We start from the raw sequence: 22,620 nt of genomic DNA on the forward strand, positions 1-22,620 counted from the left end.
TGACAAAACCCATTGAATACAATTGGACAGTGCAATGCAAGTTGTGCATGCAGAAAACACACATAGAAATTGCATGTGAAAGACCGTAGTGGCGTATAATGTCTGTATGTGGCTCTATTATCACTACAGTTTCAGTTCCAGCTATAGATATAGCAAAGTAAAACTTGACTTTGTACATCTTGATATATTTCTTTGCAGTCTGAAATTTTAACTAAAACATATTGAAAAGCCCTTAAAAGACAAGTTAGGTTTCCATGCCATTTTATGTTTTTCTAAACCAGCTTCCCATTTTATAAATACACAATAGACAATGACCAGTATTTCTTCTGCTACTTTAAACACCCTGAAAATATGTCTAGCACATTCTATCACATTTGTATAATCAAATTCGTTTGTATAATCCACCATCCGTCCTATTACTTGCATGGTACTTGGAAACCATTCTAATCAATTCTCAACTTTCAATGCTCAGTCCAACTTTATCAATACTTTTCATATATTTGCCTGCAGTGGCTCAACCTGGACTATAAATAATATATTATGCATTCGGAAAGTTGTAAGATCCTTTTAATTTTACTATATTCTGTTACAGTGGGCACATTTACTAAGGGCCGTACAGCAGTTTTCTGTTGGACTTTGCATGTTCTTTTAGATGCAAACTACTTGCACATGTATTAAAGAAGTGTCTGCACCACAATTGTGTCACACGCGACCCATTTGTGGTGCAGCTGCAATAAGTATCATGCAACATAAATTAGGGGATGTTGCAGTGCTCATTCGGACCATGCGACAGATTTATCATGCGGTCCACCAGAAGTCCACAAGAATTGTGTTGCACGCCCTAAGTTAAAGGTGCAACAGAAAAAAGTTGATGCACTCTGTCTGGGCAGCGCAGAATCCTGGAATGATTTCCACCTGAAATGTCATGCACCACATTAATTGTGCATTTAGAACATTTTAAAGCAGTTTGTATGTGTGTCCTTGGGAAAGGGGGCATGGTCTAGCCCGGGCACCAGGAAATTCCGTCTGTGCACCAAAAACTTTTTTCACTTTCTTAAGTACAGCTCCAGTTATATACTACCCAAAATACATTATCTAGCATGATTTACCTGGTGCGGAATAACACTGTGGAGTCTAACTGTGCACTGGTATATTTACTGACAGTTTTTATCTCCTTCAATAACTGGAGAAAGGTTCTAGATGTACTGATTTATGGATCAAAATTTATAGCTGAAATGTGGCATTGATGCAACTCCCGCACATGTATGCTGCTCTGGAATTGCTAAGATTCACCTGAAACAGGTGTACAATGTGCCAATCTTAATAAATTCCCCCCATTGTGTGTTAACCATGTGGATCTTGTAGTAAGGCCTAGTGCAAAGACAGTTGGATCCAACAGGTGTTCTGATTTATTATACCTAGTTACTCCCTTTTGTAATTTCACTGTTAAAGGAAATCTACCATTTGATTTCATGCATTATGAACGAAACATAGCTTGAGAATGCTGTAGCGACACTGATGCAGAAACATATCTTGTTTAATCCCTGAGCTGAGTCGTTTTGCTGAAAAAAAACTATTGTAAAATTGTGGGAAGGCTGGGTTGCATTCTGCTTGCTATTCATAAACCCATTGGGGCTTATTTACTTCGCATTTCCGTCAGACTGTTCATGGTTTTTAGGATTTGCGCCATTGGGACAGGTATTTAGCAGGGGATTGCGGCGCCAACTTTCATGCGACAGAAATCGGGGGGACGGGTCGTCGGATGATTCAACTGATTCCAACTGAGCCCGGGATTTAGCATTCAATTTGTGTCACAAGACAATGCACTTATATACACAAGGAAGAAGAAGATGAACTCCGGTGGACCTGAGCAAAGAAGTGACAGATGCAGGATATCAGGTGCATGATCTTCATAAATTGCGGCATATGTGCATTCCGGTCAGACAATGCACTTTCGGGGATCACACAGGACAGGTAAGTAAATGTGTCCCATTACATGGAGCTTACTGAACTGCCCAGACAGGACTAATGAACCTGAGCTGGTTGACTTATACACAGCAGTTGGTGGATGGTGCAGCGATTGATTGCTTCTGCCTGTCAGGCACAGCACAGTGATTACATGAGGCGACAGAGCCTCATTATCTTGAATTTTATAATAGTTTTTTCAGCAAAACCACTCAACTCAGGGATTAAACAAGATATGTGTCTGCATCAGTGTAGCTACATTCACAAAGTTTGTTTGGTTCATAGTGCATGAAATCAAATGGTAGATTTTCTTTAAGGAAATGTCATTCTTTGGTTAAGTACTTCAGCAGGAATAGGTGGGTTGGAAAACAATTATCCTGATTTCAAAGCTGCATTGGAAAGTTTGGTGTTCAGATGAATGTCATATTCTCTAAGCATCATCCTCCTTTTTCAAACAATGTCAAAGTGTTAGAAAAAGAGGCATGGCTCTAGCATTTTGCACTGTTCTGTTCAGAAAAGTGGTGGTGAGCGTCAATCAATAATACCTTATTATAGGATTGGGAAACCTGTACCACCACCTGAAGAAGCACCTTTTCTTTCATGAAGGAGAGTGTTTTGAGCTACCAGGGAGTAGTTGTGTTTCTGGATTTGTACATTTTTAAAAGTTGCACATCATAGGTCTGCTTGTCATATCTGGGACCACATAATATACTGTAAGATGGTTAAAAAAAATCTACTATTAACCAGTAACACTGCTAGGTATATACCAGCAGGCTGAATAATTTCATATATTTATTAGGAGCTTTTCTCTCCAAATATATATTTTTTTCTGCTCAGGATTTCGCCAGACAATGGAAGGAGGGGAGCTCTTGTGCTTCGTTTAAATAATTGTAAACATTTAGTTTACAACTGTATTAGCAGAACAAAGTCCCTATTAAACAAATGAATGTAATCACGTTGACAGGATTTACCGCTATTGTTAAAATAAGTCAAACATTTTTGCGTAAATTTACAGATGTAGCAATTTTAGGGCGAAAATCTAACTTAAACTACTTATACTTCTCCAAGTAGATTTGAAAGAGGGAGAATTTGTTAATAAAATTAATGCATTTAAAAAAAAGATAGTGTGGCATATAGTGTGAGAAAATTCTTTCATTGACAGCAGGTAAGGGTATAGGTTTTTGATAAAGCTTACTGTAATACTATTACCTGAAAGATAGAAGAGGCTACTGCTTCTAATCCTGTCTGACCAAAAATAACTTCATTGGAGCACATTAAAAAATTTAGAGACCTTTGGGGGTATTTATCAGGGCTTGTGCGCCACACCAGTGGCTTATAGCTAGCTTACACTTGTATTATAGCTAGCACTTGCAATTATTTGCCCTTTTCCTCCAACTCCACATCAGGGGGCGTGTAAGTGGCAGAAAGGGTAAACATGTGAAAAGTCCCCGGCTGTATTTATCCCTGCGCAGGCCCCTAACAGATACTTCAGGAGGCTGGAGCCTCTTGAGGTATCCAGCTGCGCCAGAGCAGCGGCGGACTATCATATGCCAATGCGCGGGCACCGGTGTACGATAAATAGCATCCTTGTGGCAGGGAAAGCCTTCACAGTGGTAGAAATACCATATACAGACAGGTGATGGGATTCTCCAGATGGAGTTGGTCCCTGTTCACCCGACACATCTCCTCATAAGATTCCTTTGCTCCCCTCTACCCTACAAGAAACATAAGCTGCTGCTGTGAAGGAAAAAAGAGAAGCCGCTTGAAAGGGAACCCATTCGTAACAAGGGGTCATTCGCAAGTTGGAACAACGTATTTTGGGAACTGCTTGCTTTTTTATTATCTCTGAGGATATATTAACAACTTTAGTTAATTTGTTCTGTAAATATAAAACAATGGTTAAAACCTGAAATATTTCATGTTCTGGCCCTGAAAAGAATTGGAACAATAATACTGCAATGGAATAATACTGAATGGTCTTGATTCAGCAGACAAATCTGAGAAAAAAAATTAATTTGGTATCATCATTTTTGGCATTAGCCTTTAGTCACTGTATTTATTATATATAACAAGGAAGACAGAAATAAAACCACTTAACACCCCAGTGAAAGTATGGAAAAAGACTGATAAGTTTCATGGACTGCAGGCCTGTCGTCTTTGCCATGGTAGCCTACCAATAATTTAAGAGAGTATATGCATCATACACTTGGGCCCGGATCCTCCTTCTTTTCACTGGCTATAAGCTATTATTATTGAGAGGCCTGAAAGGTAAATGTCTAATTTGACAAGATCCCCATATATCAAGGAGCTAATACATAAAATAGCATTTGTATTTAACCTTAGTGTGTGTCTGCATGGAAGTCAGCGATACAATCTACACAGGAATACCAGACTTGTAAAACTAAACGCTCCCCCATAGCACTGACCTCAGACTGGAACCACAGCCAATCCTACTAAGTTACATGCCAAGAGAACGACAAGAAATAGACCTTGCACTGCCTCCCCCATATACAGTATGAACAGTTTATATGCCAGGACCAGGGCAGTTTCTAGCTACAGGCGGCCCCCTACTTAAGACCCGATTTACAGACCGCCGATAATGACAAACGGACCTCTGGTAATTTACTGTACTGTAGCCTTGGGCTACAATAAGCAGCTATAACAATTATCAAATGTGTCTGCAATGAAGCTTTATTGTAAATCCTGATTCTTATGACAATCCAACATTTTTAAAATCCAATTGTCACAGGGACCCAAAAGAATTTGGCTGTGGTTACAATTACAAAATATACAGTTACGACTTACATGCAAATTAAACTTAAGGACAAACCTACAGAACCCTGGGACTGCCTGTACTTTGTTGTGCAAGGGGAATTTCAACAATTCACACACCTCCGTGGTCATTAAAATGTATACATTGAGCCCTGATTTTAGCATAAACAGCCCCAACAAAATTAAAAACATTAGAGAGAAATTCTGTTTCAATTATAGTGTATATAGCCTTATCCAACTAAGTTACTTTACACGTTGCTTCCTTTGGATTAATTCTAACATATACAGTGTCCTCCCTATTATTAAAATGTACAGTGTTGTTCAATTTATAACATTGTGCCTATCATGAATTATTATTATGTATATGTATACTTCACCAGAACAAAGCTTTACAATACACAAGTATAGTATAGTAAGTATAGTACTAGAACTGAGCTTCATACTGAAACAAATATATATATATATACACACTCACCGGCCAATTTATTAGGTACACCATGCTAGTAACGGGTTGGACCCCCTTTTGCCTTCAGAACTGCCTCAATTCTTCGTGGCATAGATTCAACAAGGTGCTGGAAGCATTCCTCAGAGATTTTGGTCCATATTGACATGATGGCATCACACAGTTGCCGCAGATTTGTCAGCTGCACATCCATGATGCGAATCTCCCATTCTACCACATCCCAAAGATGCTCTATTGGATTGAGATCTGGTGACTGTGGAGGCCATTTGAGTACAGTGAACTCATTGTCATGTTCAAAAAACCAGCCTGAGATAATTCCAGCTTTATGACATGGCGCATTATCCTGCTGAAAGTAGCCATCAGATGTTGGGTACATTGTGGTCATAAACGGATGGACATGGTCAGCAACAATACTCAGGTAGGCTGTGGCGTTGCAACGATGCTCAATTGGTACCAAGGGGCCCAAAGAGTGCCAAGAAAATATTCCCCACACCATGACACCACCACCACCAGCCTGAACCGTTGATACAAGGCAGGATGAATCCATGCTTTCATGTTGTTGACGCCAAATTCTGACCCTACCATCCGAATGTTGCAGCAGAAATCGAGACTCATCAGACCAGGCAACGTTTTTCCAATCTTCTACTGTCCAATTTAGATGAGCTTGTGCAAATTGTAGCCTCAGTTTCCTGTTCTTAGCTGAAAGGAGTGGCACCCGGTGTGGTCTTCTGCTGCTGTAGCCCATCTGCCTCAAAGTTCGACGTACTGTGCGTTCAGAGATGCTCTTCTGCCTACCTTGGTTGTAACGGGTGGCGATTTGAGTCACTGTTACCTTTCTATCAGCTCGAACCAGTCTGCCCATTCTCCTCTGACCTCTGGCATCAACAAGGCATTTCCGCCCACAGAACTGCCGCTCACTGGATGTTTTTTCTTTTTCGGACCATTCTCTGTAAACCCTAGAGATGGTTGTGCATGAAAATCCCAGTAGATCAGCAGTTTCTGAAATACTCAGACCAGCCCTTCTGGCACCAACAACCATGTCACGTTCAAAGGCACTTAAATCACCTTTCTTCCCCATACTGATGCTCGGTTTGAACTGCAGGAGATTGTCTTGACCATGTCGACATGCCTAAATGCACTGAGTTGCCGCCATGTGATTGGCTGATTAGAAATTAAGTGTTAACGAGCAGTTGGACAGGTGTACCTAATAAAGTGTCCGGCGAGTGTATATATATATATATATATATATATATATACATATATATATATATATATATATATATATATATGCACACACATATATGGTAGCCCAAATGATTTTACATATGTACAGAGCCCTCTAATTTACCTGTATAGAGTACCCCGTAATGAATTAATACAAACAGTCCCCCCTTTTAATTCATACCGTGCACCCTGTAAGAAATATAAATAGATACTCAGCCACCTGTATTAGTTAGATACTGTGGCCCCTCTATTAAATACTATTTTACACACATACACACATATATATATATATATATATATATATATATATATATATATATATATATAAATATATATAAATATACTGTGTCCCTCTCTATTAAATACCAAACTCCCTTTTATCCTTGCCCAATTAAAACAGCAGCTTAATATGCATAATATCTAATCATTATTCAGTGAAATAAGTAAACATGTGCCCCTTCTATTAGCTATCTAAATTGTGAATTGTGCCCCATCTATTAGCTATATACTTTGCCCCACTCTATTAGCTGTATATTGTGCCCCCTCTATTAAATACCATCCTCCCTTTATTAGATGTATTGTGCCCATCTCTATTAAATGTATATACTGTGCCCCCTATATTAGATTTATATACTGCCCCCAGGGGCGCACCTGCCATGAGGCGAGTTGAGATTCTCGCCTCAGGCGGCGCGCCTCCTGTTAGACAAGGGGGCGGCGTCGGGGTCCCGCCTGCCGGCATGTTCTCCGGGCGCCACGTCCCCCAAATCCCCCCTCAGCCGGCGCATGGACCTGTCCTTCACATCAACCCGCCCGCTGGCACTTCCCTACGCGGCCCACCCATCACATGAACACGCCCGCTGGCCGGCACACTCCCCCGCGTCCCGCCCATCACAGCCACCCGCTCACCGGCATTTCCCCTCGCAGCCCGCCCATCACACGAACATGCCCGCTGGCCGTCACACTCCCCAGCGGACCGCCCATCACATCAACCAAGCGGCACTTCCTCTCGCGGCCCGCCCTTCACATCCACCATCCCGCCAGCCGGCACTTTCCCACGTGGTCCGCTCATCATATCCACCGGCCGCCCGGCACTTCCCCTCGCGGCAAGCCGGCCGGCACATCCACCCGCAAAGGTACCTGCCCCGGCCAAAGTCCACACCGGTTCCCCACCCCCCGCTCGGATCCCCTCCCCCGGCTCGCTTCCCTCCCCCTCCCCCCCCGGCTCCGATCACCCTCCCCCCCCCCCCCCGCTCCGTTTCCCCCCTTTCCCCCGGGACTGATTTCCACCTCCCTGGCAAAGCCCACCCCCCCCACTGGAGAACAAGGCCAACGATGGAAGAAGAAAAAAGGTAAGGTAACTTCTTTGTATGTATGTATATGTAAGTATGGATGTATATATATATTTGTATATTCTGTATGTGGTATATGTATGTGTGTGTGTGTATATTTGGTGTATATACTGTTTATAAATGTATCTGCTGTATGTGTAGTCAGTATGCATGTGTGTACAGTCAGCATGCCACCATGTACAATATAACATATGGTGGCACGCTGTATGTATTATATGGTATATGGCGGCACGCTGTATGTATTATATGGTATATGGCGGCACGCTGTATGTATTATATGGTATATGGCGGCACACTGTATGTATTGTATGGTATATGGCGGCACGCTGTATGTATTATATGGTATATGGCGGCACGCTGTATGTATTATATGGTATATGGCGGCACGCTGTATGTATTATATGGTATATGGCGGCACACTGTATGTATTATATGGTATATGGCGGCACGCTGTATGTATTATATGGTATATGGCGGCACGCTGTATGTATTATATGGTATATGGCGGCACACTGTATGTATTGTATGGTATATGGCGGCACGCTGTATGTATTATATGGTATATGGCGGCACTCTGCATGTATTATATGGTATATGGCGGCACGCTGTATGTATTATATGGTATATGGCGGCACACTGTATGTATTATATGGTATATGGCTGCACAGTGTATGTATTATATGGTATATGGCGGCACGCTGTATGTATTATATGGTATATGGCGGCACGCTGTATGTATTATATGGTATATGGCAGCACACTGTATGTATTATATGGTATATGGGGGCACGCTGTATGTATTATATGGTATATGGCGGCACGCTGTATGTATTATATGGTATATGGCGGCACACTGTATGTATTATATGGTATATGGCGGCACACTGTATGTATTGTATGGTATATGGCGGCACACTGTATGTATTGTATGGTATATGGCGGCACACTGTATGTATTATATGGTATATGGCGGCACAGTGTATGTATTATATGGTATATGGCGGCACGCTGTATGTATTATATGGTATATGGCTGCACGCTGTATGTATTATATCGTATATGGGGGCATGCTGTATGTATTATATGGTATATGGCGGCACGCTGTATGTATTATATGGTATATGGCGGCACGCTGTATGTATTATATGGTATATGGCGGCACACTGTATATATTATATGGTATATGGCGGCACGCTGTATGTATTATATGGTATATGGCGGCACGCTGTATGTATTATGTGGTATATGGGGGCACGCTGTATGTATTATATGGTATATGGCGGCACGCTGTATTTATTATATGGTATATGGCGGCACACTGTATTGATTTTATATTATATGGTATATGGCGGCACTCTGCATGTATTATATGGTATATGGCGGCACTCTGCATGTATTATATGGTATATGGCGGCACGCTGCATGTATTATATGGTATATGGCGGCACGCTGCATGTATTATATGGTATATGGCGGCACGCTGTATTGATTTTATATTATATGGCGGATTGTTGTATTTATTTTGTTCTTTGTGGTAGCTCACTCTGTTTATAATATAGTACAATGGGATGCTCTATGTATTTTGCATTGCTTTATTTTCACATTAAACCAATATGATTGGGTCTGGTCCTGACACTCCTTTATATATTACATATATGGAGTGGGGGGGGGGGCGTCTTTTTATAGCTCGCCTCAGGCAGCAGAAAGGCTAGGTGCACCCCTGACTGCCCCCTGTATTAGCTATATATTCTACACCCTATATTATATACTATGCTCCCTTTCTTAGAAAGATATGATACCCCTCTCCATTACATATTCCTTGTGCACCCAGTGCACGCTTCATTGTAATGCATAAAAGTCCAGCTCCTGGAAGTGCTCCTATCACATACCACATGACTGATTCATACCACAAGGGGATAGGTCTAATTTTAATGAGTTCTGATCCCATCACTGGAAAGTTGGAGGCATTCCACTTTCCACTGAATCTTTGATCATTTTCAATCACAAAAGCGGGTATCCCTCTCCCTACACAGAATTCCTTAGCTCCATTTTTCAATTTAAAAGGAAAGAGAAACACTGCTCCCTAGAAAGACACCCCGGCCTTAATCCAGAACACTAGTGAATGTCTTAACATCACCCCCTTCATCCTGTTTAATATGCAGGGTAACAGCATGGTCAATTATGTTTTCTTGGCTATATTTGATTATTTGCATTATTTGTCTCCAGCTCTAACTGCACATGTCAGAGCATAAGAGCTAACCACGCAGGCAGCGGGAATGCTTGCTGCGGTGAGCTGACGTCATAGAGGGGCAGCGTGTGGGCGGCATGTAGGCGGCTTGTGGGCTGAGAATTTAAATTACAGCCCACCATGACTCGGCGTGGGTGCTTGGCAGGGAGCCAGGTAACCTACTGTAATCAATGGTAGATCTTCATATAGGCGGGAACTATATGAAGATCTGCCATCAGTCTTAAAAAAAATAATCTATATATATCATCTTCTGGCTTCTTCCCGGAATCGCTTCTCCGACATCTCCTTTTCTGGCCTGGGTGCATTACGATGATGCGGTGGTGTCGTGGCTGTATGACGGCATAGTGTATGTGCCGCGTGGCCCTAACACTGTGGAGTCACGCGGCAGTGTCATAATGATGCGCCCGGGCAGGATGGAGAAGACGGAGCAGCAGGGCAGGGGGGAAGAATCCGAAAGGGCTCTGTTGTGGACATTACATTAATGATGGGGAGGGGGGAATTTTTGTAAAGGGGGGCATCTGGGGTGGACATTTTATTTAAAGGGGGCATCTGGGGTGGATATTTCATTAAAAGGGAGATATGGGGTGGACATTTCATTAATGGGTGGCATCTGGGGTGGACATTTCATTAAAGGGGGCAAAATTGTATATATTTCTACATACTGTGCTACTAACTTAGACAACAAAATGTGGATGTGTGTCCATTTGTGCAAGTTTTTTTTTATTATTATTTTTTAGCTGTGTTTTTTTTTCACTGGAGATAAAGGGGCTATTGTTTTCTCAGATGTGCTCCATTTGATAACTTTCCATGCTATAACTTGTTCTATTATACACAAGTACTTGACCATAAACTACAGTAAGACACCAAAACTTACCATTTTGCACTTGTTCTTTTCCACCACTATCACCAGACTTCTCTTGCTTACTTTGACTTTGCCCTGAGGAATCATCGCATCTGTTTACATTTGGTAATCGAGTCCCATTAATATTTCCCTGACTAGATTCAGTGTGTTTGCCATCACTTGAGTTTGTTTCTTTATTTGCCTCATGTTTGGATAGTAAAGATTTTTCATTTTCACTTCTTTCTTCTCTGTCGTCATTCTTTTTATCATCCTTGTCTTGGAACTTTATTTCCTCTGCATCTCTTTTTGCCCTTTCTTCTGCATCTACAGGATTGATACAAGTAATGCAATCATTTGGCATGTGTATTAGATTAAAAGCAAAAATAATCAATTCAATTATATTTCATGCCACAAAGATAAAGTGGGCAGTCCTAATAAGTTACCGTATTTTTCAGACTATAAGGCACCCAAAAGATCCTATGATTTTCTTAGAAATCAAAAGTGTGCCTTATAGTCCAGTGCGCCTTATATATGAAACAGTTGCTTTAACAAGAGCTCTGGGTCATGCCAGCAATATCCTGCCAACATCCTGCACACACAACCCCACACCGGCTCCTGAAGTGCCCTTGCACCACGATGCCAACATCGTGCCCCTCCGTGCCCCTCCGCAGGGGAGTAGCGTTGAGAGCCGCGGCCGCGACCATGCACGACCGGCAGTACAAGAGGGGGACTCGGCAGGGACTGGAGGAGGAAAGGAGGCAAGTCGGAGAAGCGGACTCTACTTATGTGGGTCCCCACTACCGCTCACAGCAAATCTCCAACGGGAACTGAAGACCACACGGGGTGCGAACCACAGACGCCGCATGGAAACTGCCTGTGCCTTACATTCTTATATATGCACCTAGTCATCTTCGTAGGCCTTTATTCATAATGCACCTTATAGTTTGGTGCGCATTATTGTCAGAAAAATACGGTACTGTAATTGTATATATTCTTACATGAGGAGTCACTTTGCCCACTAGAATCCTATGCCTAGTAAAAGCAGAGTTTTCAATACATTCATTTCAAATTCAATACAAAATTTAACATTTTTATAGAAACTAATCATCAATCTGCTCAGCTCCTCTAGCTCTATAACATTATGGCAGTAGTTCGGAAGAACAATAGAATATTTTCAGGGTGTCAGCAAACCGTGAAATCCTTCCCCTTCAGGTCGGCTATTTTGGAGGCCACAATAATAGTCCTTGGGGCATATGTATCATAAGTCTGGCTTTGTCCGTCTGTTGGTCAGATGCATCTGAGCACTTGAGCCATGAAAAGTCTCAAAAAATAAAGAAAAAGACAAGCAAAGAGTTGGATACTTGTGCCCTGTTGTCTAAAGAGACATAGCACTTTCCCTTTACTAGAGAACTATAAAACTATTGGGGACATTTATCATATGCCAGGAATGCCCTTCAATGGTCCACTCTGCCTTCATGCCCCTCCATGCACACTGGGCGAGGAGGTAACATCAAATAACAGGAATTACTGGCGTAGAAACCCTGATACATCTTCCCATATTCCTAATTCCCTGTTATGTACATCCTCTTGGAGTCTTGATGTCTTGACATAGTGGGGCAGTCCCCGGCGTGATGCGGTGCAAAACGGAAATCGTCGGGAAACCCGACGAAAATGACCTCCATGGACCCTTAGTAAATGAGCCCCAGTATCTTACCATCAGGTAATCAAAAGGAAAAGGATCACATTTTTGATTTGTCCTTGCCTTAATTTACGACTTTTCAAGGTGCATGCAGGGTTGCATGTACCATGAGGCGGGGTGAAGTTCAGCTGCACCGTCAGACGTCAGCGAACGCAGCTCCGGAGTGTGCAGCAACGTCTTCAGAAGACCGGGTCTCCAGTGTCTCTGACCGCTTCTCCCTTCTCTGCTCCTCACAGCATCGCGCTAAAGTAACGTGATGTACATAAGAGCAAGTTCAGCCCTGCCACCGGCTCTATAGACTTGCCGATCACAAGACCTCTGGGTCTAAAGTGGTTAATCAGAGCTGCTGGGTCTAATTAGACCGAGTACAGCTCTGACCAGCATCACCAGTGACAGGTGATTGTTTTCCCCTGTTAACTGGGCCATCTATTCTGCCAAGCTCTTTTAATACTTGTAAAAGATAAAAAAAAGCCTGATCTTAGAGCTGATAGACTTCCATTAATAATTCACACAAATCCATTTATTGTTCCTAATCACCTTTGGCTGCTTGTGCTTTCCACTTTTCTCGGTTCTGTTGCACCACTTCATACCAGGTATTTTTAAAACTTTTGAAGTCCACAGTGAGGATTGAACAGTTCAAAGAGGCACTTCCTTCTGATCCAGTGCTCTTCACACTCGATCTTTTAACTTCTGAGGGGGTTATGCTGTTTAAACTGAGATGGAAATACAGAGAGGCATTTGATATATGTATACACAAATAAATGCATTATAAATAAAAGTTAATACTCCATTATATATGTACGAGAACTGAACACAAAATATCTAGCTGCCTCCCTGTAGTACATCCGCAGAGAAGTTCTAGTACCAAGTTATGTTTATAGAATATCCTCCTATAGTATAAGCCCATAAATGTTCTGTAATATATGTATTATAGAATTCTAGATCCATTCTAATAAAAGTGTAGGAAAGTTTATCTTGACTTTCATTTGGTATCAGGCTACAGCCTGTTATAAAATCTATTTTAACATTACATTTAACATTACATCTGTCCATGTATTGAGAATAATCCATTAGGAGCCTAAGGGTGGACTCACATTGGCGTTTTTGTTTTTTTTCACATCAGTGATTTTTCACTGAACCCATGGACACAAACAGATTAGTTTTCTCTTCCCTGGTTCAGTGATTTTTTACTGATGTCTTACTGAACCTTACTTTTCCATTGGCCTTTTCACACTTCAGTTTTTTTCACTGATCAGTGGTCATTTTAGAACTAGTTCTGTTTGTGTTCACCGACAACATTGGATCAGTGGGAAAAAAACTGAAGTGTGAAAAATCATTGAGGCCAAGAAGAGAAAAACAATCTGTATGTGTCAAAATTGGTTCAGTGAAAAATCAATGATACAAAAAAAAAAACGCTAGGCCAGGTTCCCAGATTTTCTTCTGGATTAGCTTTCATGGTGGTCATTCCCCCCAAAAAAACCCATAGGCCTCTTGGGAGTTTGATGCGTCCAACTTGCATTGTGTGTTTGAGTGAACAGCCCACCGCTGAGAAACCAGAGATGACCTGACATGCTGAGTTCAGTTCCGGTTTCTGAGTGCAGGACGTTCCAGTAAGCTCACTATACGAGATTGATGCATCAAACTTGCCTGTGGGGAAGGATTTAGACAGGGATGCACTGGCGAAGGCCTAAGGTCCACAAGTGAAATTGATACTGGGAGCCCACAAAATGCTTGGTTGCATTCATACAAAGTGTTTTCATTGCGTTATAAAATGCATTGCAAATGCATCATGCAAAATACATCACAAAACAAATCAGTATTAATGATGGTAAAAACGCTGATGTATTTTAAGTAGCATTTTTCCATTTTGTTTAAGATGTGTTTTAAAATGCAATGCAAACACATAAAGTAAAAGCAGCCTAAAACCATGTTCACAAGATGCAATTGTGACCCATCATCTCCCCCTTAATTTGGTCCCCCCCTCTCATATTCTGGATTTCTAATATTATGGCCCCCATCTCTTCCTCATATTGTGGCCCCTCAACTCCCTCTCATATTGTAGCCCCCTTTATCTCACCCTCATAATGCACCACCCTATACCCCCCATATTATGCCACCTCACCCCCCATATTGTGGCCCCTCATCTCCTTTCATCTTGGGTGCCCTTCTCTCCACCTCCTTTCCTTCTTTTAATATAATATAATAAACCACAGGCACTCGCCTTTCCCCATTCCCAGCACCTCTCCTCTTCTCTTCTTACTCTCTTGCTGCTGTGTGCAGTGATGTCGGCAGACATGATGACATCATCACATCCTGCCTGCCGTCCTCTACACACAGCTGCAGCAGGGGAACATTGATGATGCAGAGAGCTGATAGCTCTCTTCACCATCATTTTATTGAACTCTATATGTATCCAGAGGATGCAGATAGAGTTGAAGTCCCAACACAGTGGTGGTGTAAGCTGTGGCAGGGGCAGAGCCAAAAGGTTCAGGGCCCACTGATGTTTTCACTGGAATATCGGTGGGCCAGTCTGACCCTGTCCTTAGATTTGCTGCAGAAAGCTATGTATGTGTGTATCAAGAATTTCCCTAGATCAAAGTTTCAGATTTAGGTCGACAAATATCAAACAGGGATTGGAAAAATGGCACTTTAAATGGCAATATGCTAGAGGTACATTATAAAATCATTACCAGATGGTATCTTACTCCTTCCAGACTAACAAAATTACATCCGGAATATTCAGACAAATGGAGAAGTCGTTCACAAAATGGTTAATTTTTTTTAAAATTTTTGGGGTTGTCCCAACATTACCCTCTTTTAGAAAGAAGTATTCCGCTTATGCTTCCAAATTACATCACTTATCAAGGCAAACCCAGGGTTAGTAATATGAGAAATAGATATCTAGATAATGCCCAGCAAATATAGGAAACTTGCAGGAGACATACTCAGTTGTGCACTAAATTATCGATTACCAGAAAATGGAAAATGTGTTTTCCCCCGATTATGAGTTCCTTCTTGCAGAACATTGATTACTTCCCCTCCCAATAACTCCCTGTCCTCCTTTCACACAACATGGGACCCCTGGATTACCATACATCCTGCTCCTTCTCCCCTGATGGACAGATAGCATGATTCTAGCATGGAAGCTACTCCTTGCCTCTTATATCATAAGTGGTGATGGATCCCTGCTCTATATACTGTATAACAATATAATCTATAGTCTACCCCTGTATGTCAAGTCACTTTTGTTACCTATTAGGAAGTCTTATCCACTCAATAACTACATATTGTATTACACAATTCCTGTGTGTCTTATGAACATGGATTACTGTATAAAAATACATAAGTAACTTACCTCGATCTCCTAAATCCAGTAAGCCCAGACCGTGATGCCTCATCTACGAGTGGGATTACAATCTTTTCTGTCATGTCTGTTAACACGGTGAATGTAGGCTCCACAATGAAGTCAATAAAACCTAAGTAACACATTTTTATTCTTAATATATCTTATACTGTAACAAATTATTCATGGAGACTATTTTAATGGAAAAATCTACCAACAAATGCTATTACTAAACTATAAGGGACATTCTCATTAAGAATCCGGAAACCTGTGTGCATGTATATATAGCCTCCACAAGGTGGCGCCATTAGATAAGAAAAGGGTGGTCTCAGAGCTTTAGTATTCCAGGACAACAAAAAAGGCAAAGTTACTTCCATTGATGGTAAAATATAAAAATGCATTTGTTGGTTACTCTTCCTGAACCCATTTCCGAAGCTTCAATAGACAAATACACTAAAGTGATTCAAAGTAATTCTAAAGTATGGTTCAACAATTTTGTAAATGAACCATTACATTATTCAGTGAAGGTAAAATAAAGAAGTTCAGGTCTTGGGGATAAAATGGACATTGATAATAAATTGTAAGTTTTAGGTCACTAAGCCATTGAAATCAATACTCCTTTGTATCCTTCAATGCTATGTACACAGTAATAGCCACAATGGGGGACATTTATCATATGCTAGCGCTCGTGCGCCAGCGTATGATAGACCCGCCACTGCTTATTCGCAGCGGGAGACATCAAGAGGCAGGAGGCTTAAAAGTCGCCGGCTGCACCCTCCGCTAGCCCCCCCGCTACCCCTCCCCCTCATGCCCTTTCACGCCCCTATGGCGGATTGGTGCAAATAGTCGCTTATGCTAGCAATAGACTAGCATTTGCGATAGTTATACCCCAATAAGTAAAAGTTACTCTCAGTAAAAGTTCATTATAGGCCATGCTTTGTGAAATAACATGCACTTGTGTGAAAAGGCACAAAGTTATGCTTACTCAGCTTCAACAGCCACAGGGAAGAAGGACAGAAAGAAGACACAAAACCCCTGGATTGTAATAAAAAATTGTACCTGAAAAACCTGAGATGTCTGACTGGGATTTCTATACCTTCACTTACAATTACCATTCAGGTGCCAGAGGCAAAGGATGATATAAAATAATGCTTTGGTCTCTCACAAATAACAATTGGCCTACAGTTATGATTCTTCAGTGGCAGAAATCTCTACACTCTGAGAACCTAATAGTAGATTGTGCATCCAGTCCTAGAATTCAGGGACTATTCCTCTGTATTGGGTAATGAGAGATAAGTCCTTAATTTCAATTACAATCTACGAAGGTGAATCAGGAAGCCTTTAACTTCCTGCTCCACCATTCTGCCTATTGCACTGATGTAAGCCACTAAGAGGCCAGAAGCAGCAGCAGTGGTAGTGCATGGAGTAGAATTGCTGTGCAGAAACTTAGAGAAGTAGTATAAGGTTTTATTTTATGTATCTTTTTAAAAAATAAGAGGAGGTGGAATGAAAGGCCAAATAAGAGGGCTACAAGGGTCATGGATGGCCAAATGTGGTGGGGGATTATAGATTTTGGGGGTCACATTGCAGGAGCACAATAGGGAGGATTTTAAGTTTGTGGTCACAATAAGGGGGAAGGGGATAATTATGGCTAGAGTTGCCGTTGTAAGTGACCACAGAAACAGGGATGGACATAAGTCAAGTGCTGCAGAATAGGGGACATTACAAGATGAGGAGGATGCAGTGGTGAATTATCATTTACCACTATATACTGTATTTACCATTAAAGGAAGTATAAACAGGCTATGTGGGGTGTCATAATTTGTGTTTGTGTCCCATTGGAGAGGAAAATATGGTGTGGGGGCCCCAGTTGGGAGTCAGGGGCAAAGGCAAGCAGTGTGGCCTCATAAAAAAATGGCCATGGCTTACATATTGTTTTGCTATTTTAACCCCCTTTTTGTCTCCAAGAACTTGGGAGGTACAAAATTGGGTACCAAATAAAATTCACACTGGTGAACCTCCACTTACCTTCTACTGTATCTGTCTATTCATTATCTATCAAGGCTTGACAATGGCCTTAGACTAAGTTGAAATGTTGCTACGTGGTATTTTACACATGTACAAAAATAATTTTCAAACCTACCTATTTGGGATTGAGCAACCATTGTTGAATTGCGATCGCACAGTGGAGAAAATGGAAGGCCAAGTTCTGCTTCTTTGTCACCCTGTAAATAGTTCTTAGTGAGTTGTATATTTCTGAACAGCAAGAATTTAGAACATGAAGTTACAAATACATGAACTGTAGAATATGTGACAAAATAGGCAGCAGTCTGAGACAAGTCCATGGGACTAGATCTATTAAAATGGAAATGATTTCTGGTTCCTTGATGGCATCTAGCTGTACTTTGTCTTAATCGGACGGCTGGATTAGCATTTGCACAATAAAATCAATGCTGAACGGCGCAGAGAATTCTCAGTGTGATATGAAGTCTTATGTAAATTAAATGGACTGAATAATAAAGTGATCAGAATCTGGACCCAATTTATTCCTATGTCGGCAGGTGTCAGGTCATTGACATTGTGTACATCTACATGAGTATTATTTATTTATTACTTTATTTTAAAATTTCATTTAAATTGTCTAAAGAGAATATCTCTCTCAAATATTTGAGGCTTGTGATGCCTTAATTCTGCACCCTTTTCCATCTATAGTCTGATGTACACACAGAAATGAACAGAGCATAGGTGGCTCGTGAATGCCCACATCTGTGATGGGGTAGGATAGTGAAAGGATTGTAAAGCATTATGGTCTGTTGAAAGATTAGACCTGAATTTATCATGACTTGCACGCTACCTTTTATCCTCCTACACTATCCTCATGCCAATTGGGTAGGGAGGGGGCATGGAGGGGTATTGATGGTCTAGGGATGCCTGGCGTAGAATTTATCCTGGCACCAAGCGGTATAGCCAGCACACTATGTAGCAGCAGGGGGAGTATCACAGCTGACACATGATGCGACCAGTTGTTAGACATTTCCCCCATAGATTTCATTTTTTATTGCTCGTGAGGTTTAATTATCATTTACTTAACTATTTGGCATTTCTGCCACCTTCTTAATTGGAAATATATGTGCTGGAACCAATAAGTGGCAGTGCCTATGTAAAGAGTATTTTGTACAATTTATTTTATTAGATATATGCACTGGAGGATGTTTATGTTTAGTGCTACTTGTTGTGATGTGTCTTCAATATTTTTATGTTATGGCTGGTCCTAGGAGACCTAGTGCTATCGATTGATAACTGACTGGTACAAATAGGTACATAAAACTATGTTTGCGTTAGAACATTATGACACAGTGAAAAGCATTTGCATTGATATCTTAGGGTACATATCAGCTCTGATTTATTGCACTGCGTCATGTACTATTCGCAGGTGAAATTACTTTTTTCACTTTATGTTTTTCTGTACTGTATAACAATGTAAATCTGTCAGAATAGGCTCTGTTGGTAAAACTCATATTGTAAGTCAAGTCATGGAGTGGGATTTCCACAGTATCAATTACAATGATGTATGGAGAAAGCTAAACTTGTAGTTAATACAATATAACACGCTTTCTTATGATATACTGTACTTGTTTGAGTCATTTGACCTTGAAGGTAACCAGTCTATTTACACCTTGTTTTCTTCTGCATATGTCATCATTCAATGCAGAAAGACAAATTTCACTGCCTGCACCAATGTAGTGTACCCTTCTCTTTAAAACACCCTGGGGACCTGGTGAAAAGTCATCCACATCTCCTGGAGGATCCGGCAGCTGTGGATTTACTTTTCTTTGACGAATTAGATTTTTTTTATGCATTTAAGAACCAAATCCAAATGACCGTTTTGCATTTTATTTTTTAACAAAATATCCAAAAACATGACTTGAGTTTAAATGTTAAATCAATATATTAACATATACAACATGGTGAAGATATAAGAAAGCTTAATTATCACACATTGTACTGCTGTATTGACAACAAACAACATTTACACTAAACAACATATTTATTAACCTTTACTAAACTCTTTAGTCATATGTGAGCTATAAAAATGGACATTGACTTTTCTGTTCAGGCTTCATTTTTCTCAATATGCATGCCCAAAGCCATATTTAAACAGTTTGATCAACTATGTGACTTTGTTAAGAGAAACATGTTCGGTTTCTGGGTGTTGTAAGCTTTAGGAAGCTGTCATCAGGATGATAGGTCAAAACCTGATGACAGGTTCCTTTTAAAATCTGGTTGATTCCCCTCTATATGTGGAGAAATTACCTAATGATCTTTATCTCTTACTGGCATTTTTGGGGGGTAATTCATATAATCATTCTTCTCTTGTTGTAATGGAAATAAGCTCTCCATGTACTGGCTTGTATGGTAGCTCTTCTGGGGAGGCAGAGTCATCTTATGAAGAGGCAGTCTGGGCCACTAATGTGACAATGGGTATTTCTTAGACTACAACAGATTCCCTCTGGGCACCATAGATAACCCTAATGGAGCTGGGGTAGAAAGCAGCAGCCAAGTGACAAGATGGGATGATATGAGAAAGTTTCCTTTGTCAGTTTCCACAGATGTTAATAAAAAAAAATTATTATTATTATTATTCAAATAATTTAAAATATTGTCCTACCTGTCTGAAGAATTCTTCTAGTAGTGACATGGTCCACCGATGATGGAGGTCCCAGTTTTTAGCTGGATGGCTTATGTCTGCTGTATGCAATAGCAAGGATAAGGCTTTTGGCTTGTCAATCCTGCAAATTAAAGTATCAAATTATTTTCCTTCTACACAAGGCCTTATATGTCACAGTACAGATTAAGCCTGACACATCCTCTCAAGGCCACCTTTGCAGTAAATGAAAACTGTTATAGTTGTTCTGTACAGTAACTCATGATTCAGGGAGATCAGGGTCTTGCTAAAAGACTACTGTATAAAGCTACATTGTTTACTTGTTTTTATCCAGAATTATTCCATTCTTCTTTATGTTGCAGTGAATCAAGTTCCTGCTGCAAAATCAGTTTTATAGATCACGCAATGTTTTGCATTTGCAAAGATATTGTGAAATATCTTAGTAAACGCAATGTTAATGCATGTGTTAACATCTTGTTTATATTGCATTTTGTACACGCAAATGCACCCTCAGAAGTAACCAATACACTTAAAAAAAGTAAATGCAAAAATTTCAGAACTTTCATAAAATGGGTCACTGTGCAAAATGTTAAACATTTAAGCATGTAAAATAATTCCAATTTACATGTTAAAATAGGGTCCATGAAAAAAAATCCTTCCTCTTCACCTGTCTTGGACCAGGTGCAGATTTGCACCTGAAAAGTCGCAAAAATAAGCAAAAAAGTGATACATAAGTGAAAAGTTGCACAGAACATCTGGAAAACAAAGATACATAAGAAACACTGCATAAGGTGCAGACCAAGGTGTACTTGAAAAACAACAGCTAAAGTCGGAGTGAAAAGTCGCAAAAAAGTCACAAATACAACAAAAGTCGCAACAATGTGACAATTTGAATAGCAGAAATAATGATACATGTCTCCCAATGTATATTCACTTAATTATTTTAGAAATAATGAAATCTTCATTGATCAACATTTGATGGATTTTTTAAGCAGTACACCATGCCACAGTGTTTTATAAAATGACCAAAGCATATCAAAAAAACTTTATTTTAAAAAAATGATGATAAGATCTATATCTGTAACATAGAGAAAGATCATAATAACATTTTCTGAATGTTAAAAATGTCACCAGTCAGTAGGAAATACAGGCCTTTGCTGTGAATGACTGCAGCAGATCTGTGGCCACACAGCATCACTAGTCTCTCTGGAGTGATTTTGGTTCACTCTTATACCAGTCTCTTTCACAGTTCTGTGACTGTTGTGGGTTTCTTAGCCATAACTTTGAGGTTTTAGATCAAGATTCTTGGCTGGCCATTTCATTGTTTCAATGCTTTCTGTTTCAAGGAATTGCTTTAGCCATTTTGCTGTGTGACAGGTGGCATTATCCTGCATAAAGTATCCAAAAGGCAGGGGTTGTGGTTGCATCTCTTAACCATTGGGGCACATTAGTATTTGTATCGCCTATTGCTTTGTGTTGCTTTATTTGGCTGGGAGCCAAAATGTTCTTAAGGGTAAGTGATTCTAGGCTTGGGAAGAAGAACAGTATTAACAATTTTATCTTTTTGTAAAATGGGCCAGTGTTTGTTTAGTATTTTCGTGATCTCCCTAAACGTATCATTATAACGAGTCACGAAGTTAAGGGAATGGTCATTTGTTTGAGCCTCTGAACGGTATGTTCTTTTTCCACTTGCTAAAATGTAAACTATTGTAATTCAAATAGCTATTTGTATCTACTTTTTTTTTTTTAAAGTAGACGTATAGATGGATTGATCTTTAATATACAGGCGGTCCCCTACTTAAGGACACCCGACTTACAGACAACTCATAATTACAGACGGACCCCTATGCCCACTGTGACCTCTGGTGAAGCTCTCTGGATGCTTTACTATAGTCCCAGACTGCAATGATCAGCTGTAAGGTGTCTGTAATGAAGCTTTATTGATAATCCTTGGTCCCATTACACCAAAAATTTTGAAACTCCAATTGTCACTGGGGCAAAAGAAAAAAAATTGTCTAGAACTTCCATTATAAAATATACAGTTTCGACT

The 22,620-nt window shown here is 40.5% G+C and overlaps 1 protein-coding gene across 4 annotated transcripts in view; it reads right to left on the reverse strand.

Moving 5' to 3' along the window:
* Nucleotides 1-22,620, reverse strand: part of PDE1C (phosphodiesterase 1C) — a 520,097-nt gene that overhangs the window by 13,426 nt on the left and 484,051 nt on the right. For all 4 annotated transcript variants that reach the window (XM_072153240.1, XM_072153239.1, XM_072153241.1 and 1 more), the window contains 5 exons: nt 20,574-20,694; nt 18,048-18,129; nt 15,917-16,037; nt 13,099-13,274; nt 10,896-11,186 (listed from right to left, as the gene is read on the reverse strand). In XM_072153240.1, coding sequence (XP_072009341.1) covers nt 10,896-11,186; nt 13,099-13,274; nt 15,917-16,037; nt 18,048-18,129; nt 20,574-20,694 — 791 coding nt within the window. The remainder of the gene's footprint in view (nt 1-10,895; nt 11,187-13,098; nt 13,275-15,916; nt 16,038-18,047; nt 18,130-20,573; nt 20,695-22,620) is intronic.

The sequence above is a fragment of the Engystomops pustulosus genome, chromosome 5 (genome assembly GCF_040894005.1).
Source record: "Engystomops pustulosus chromosome 5, aEngPut4.maternal, whole genome shotgun sequence".
Taxonomy (NCBI): Eukaryota; Metazoa; Chordata; class Amphibia; order Anura; family Leptodactylidae; genus Engystomops; species Engystomops pustulosus.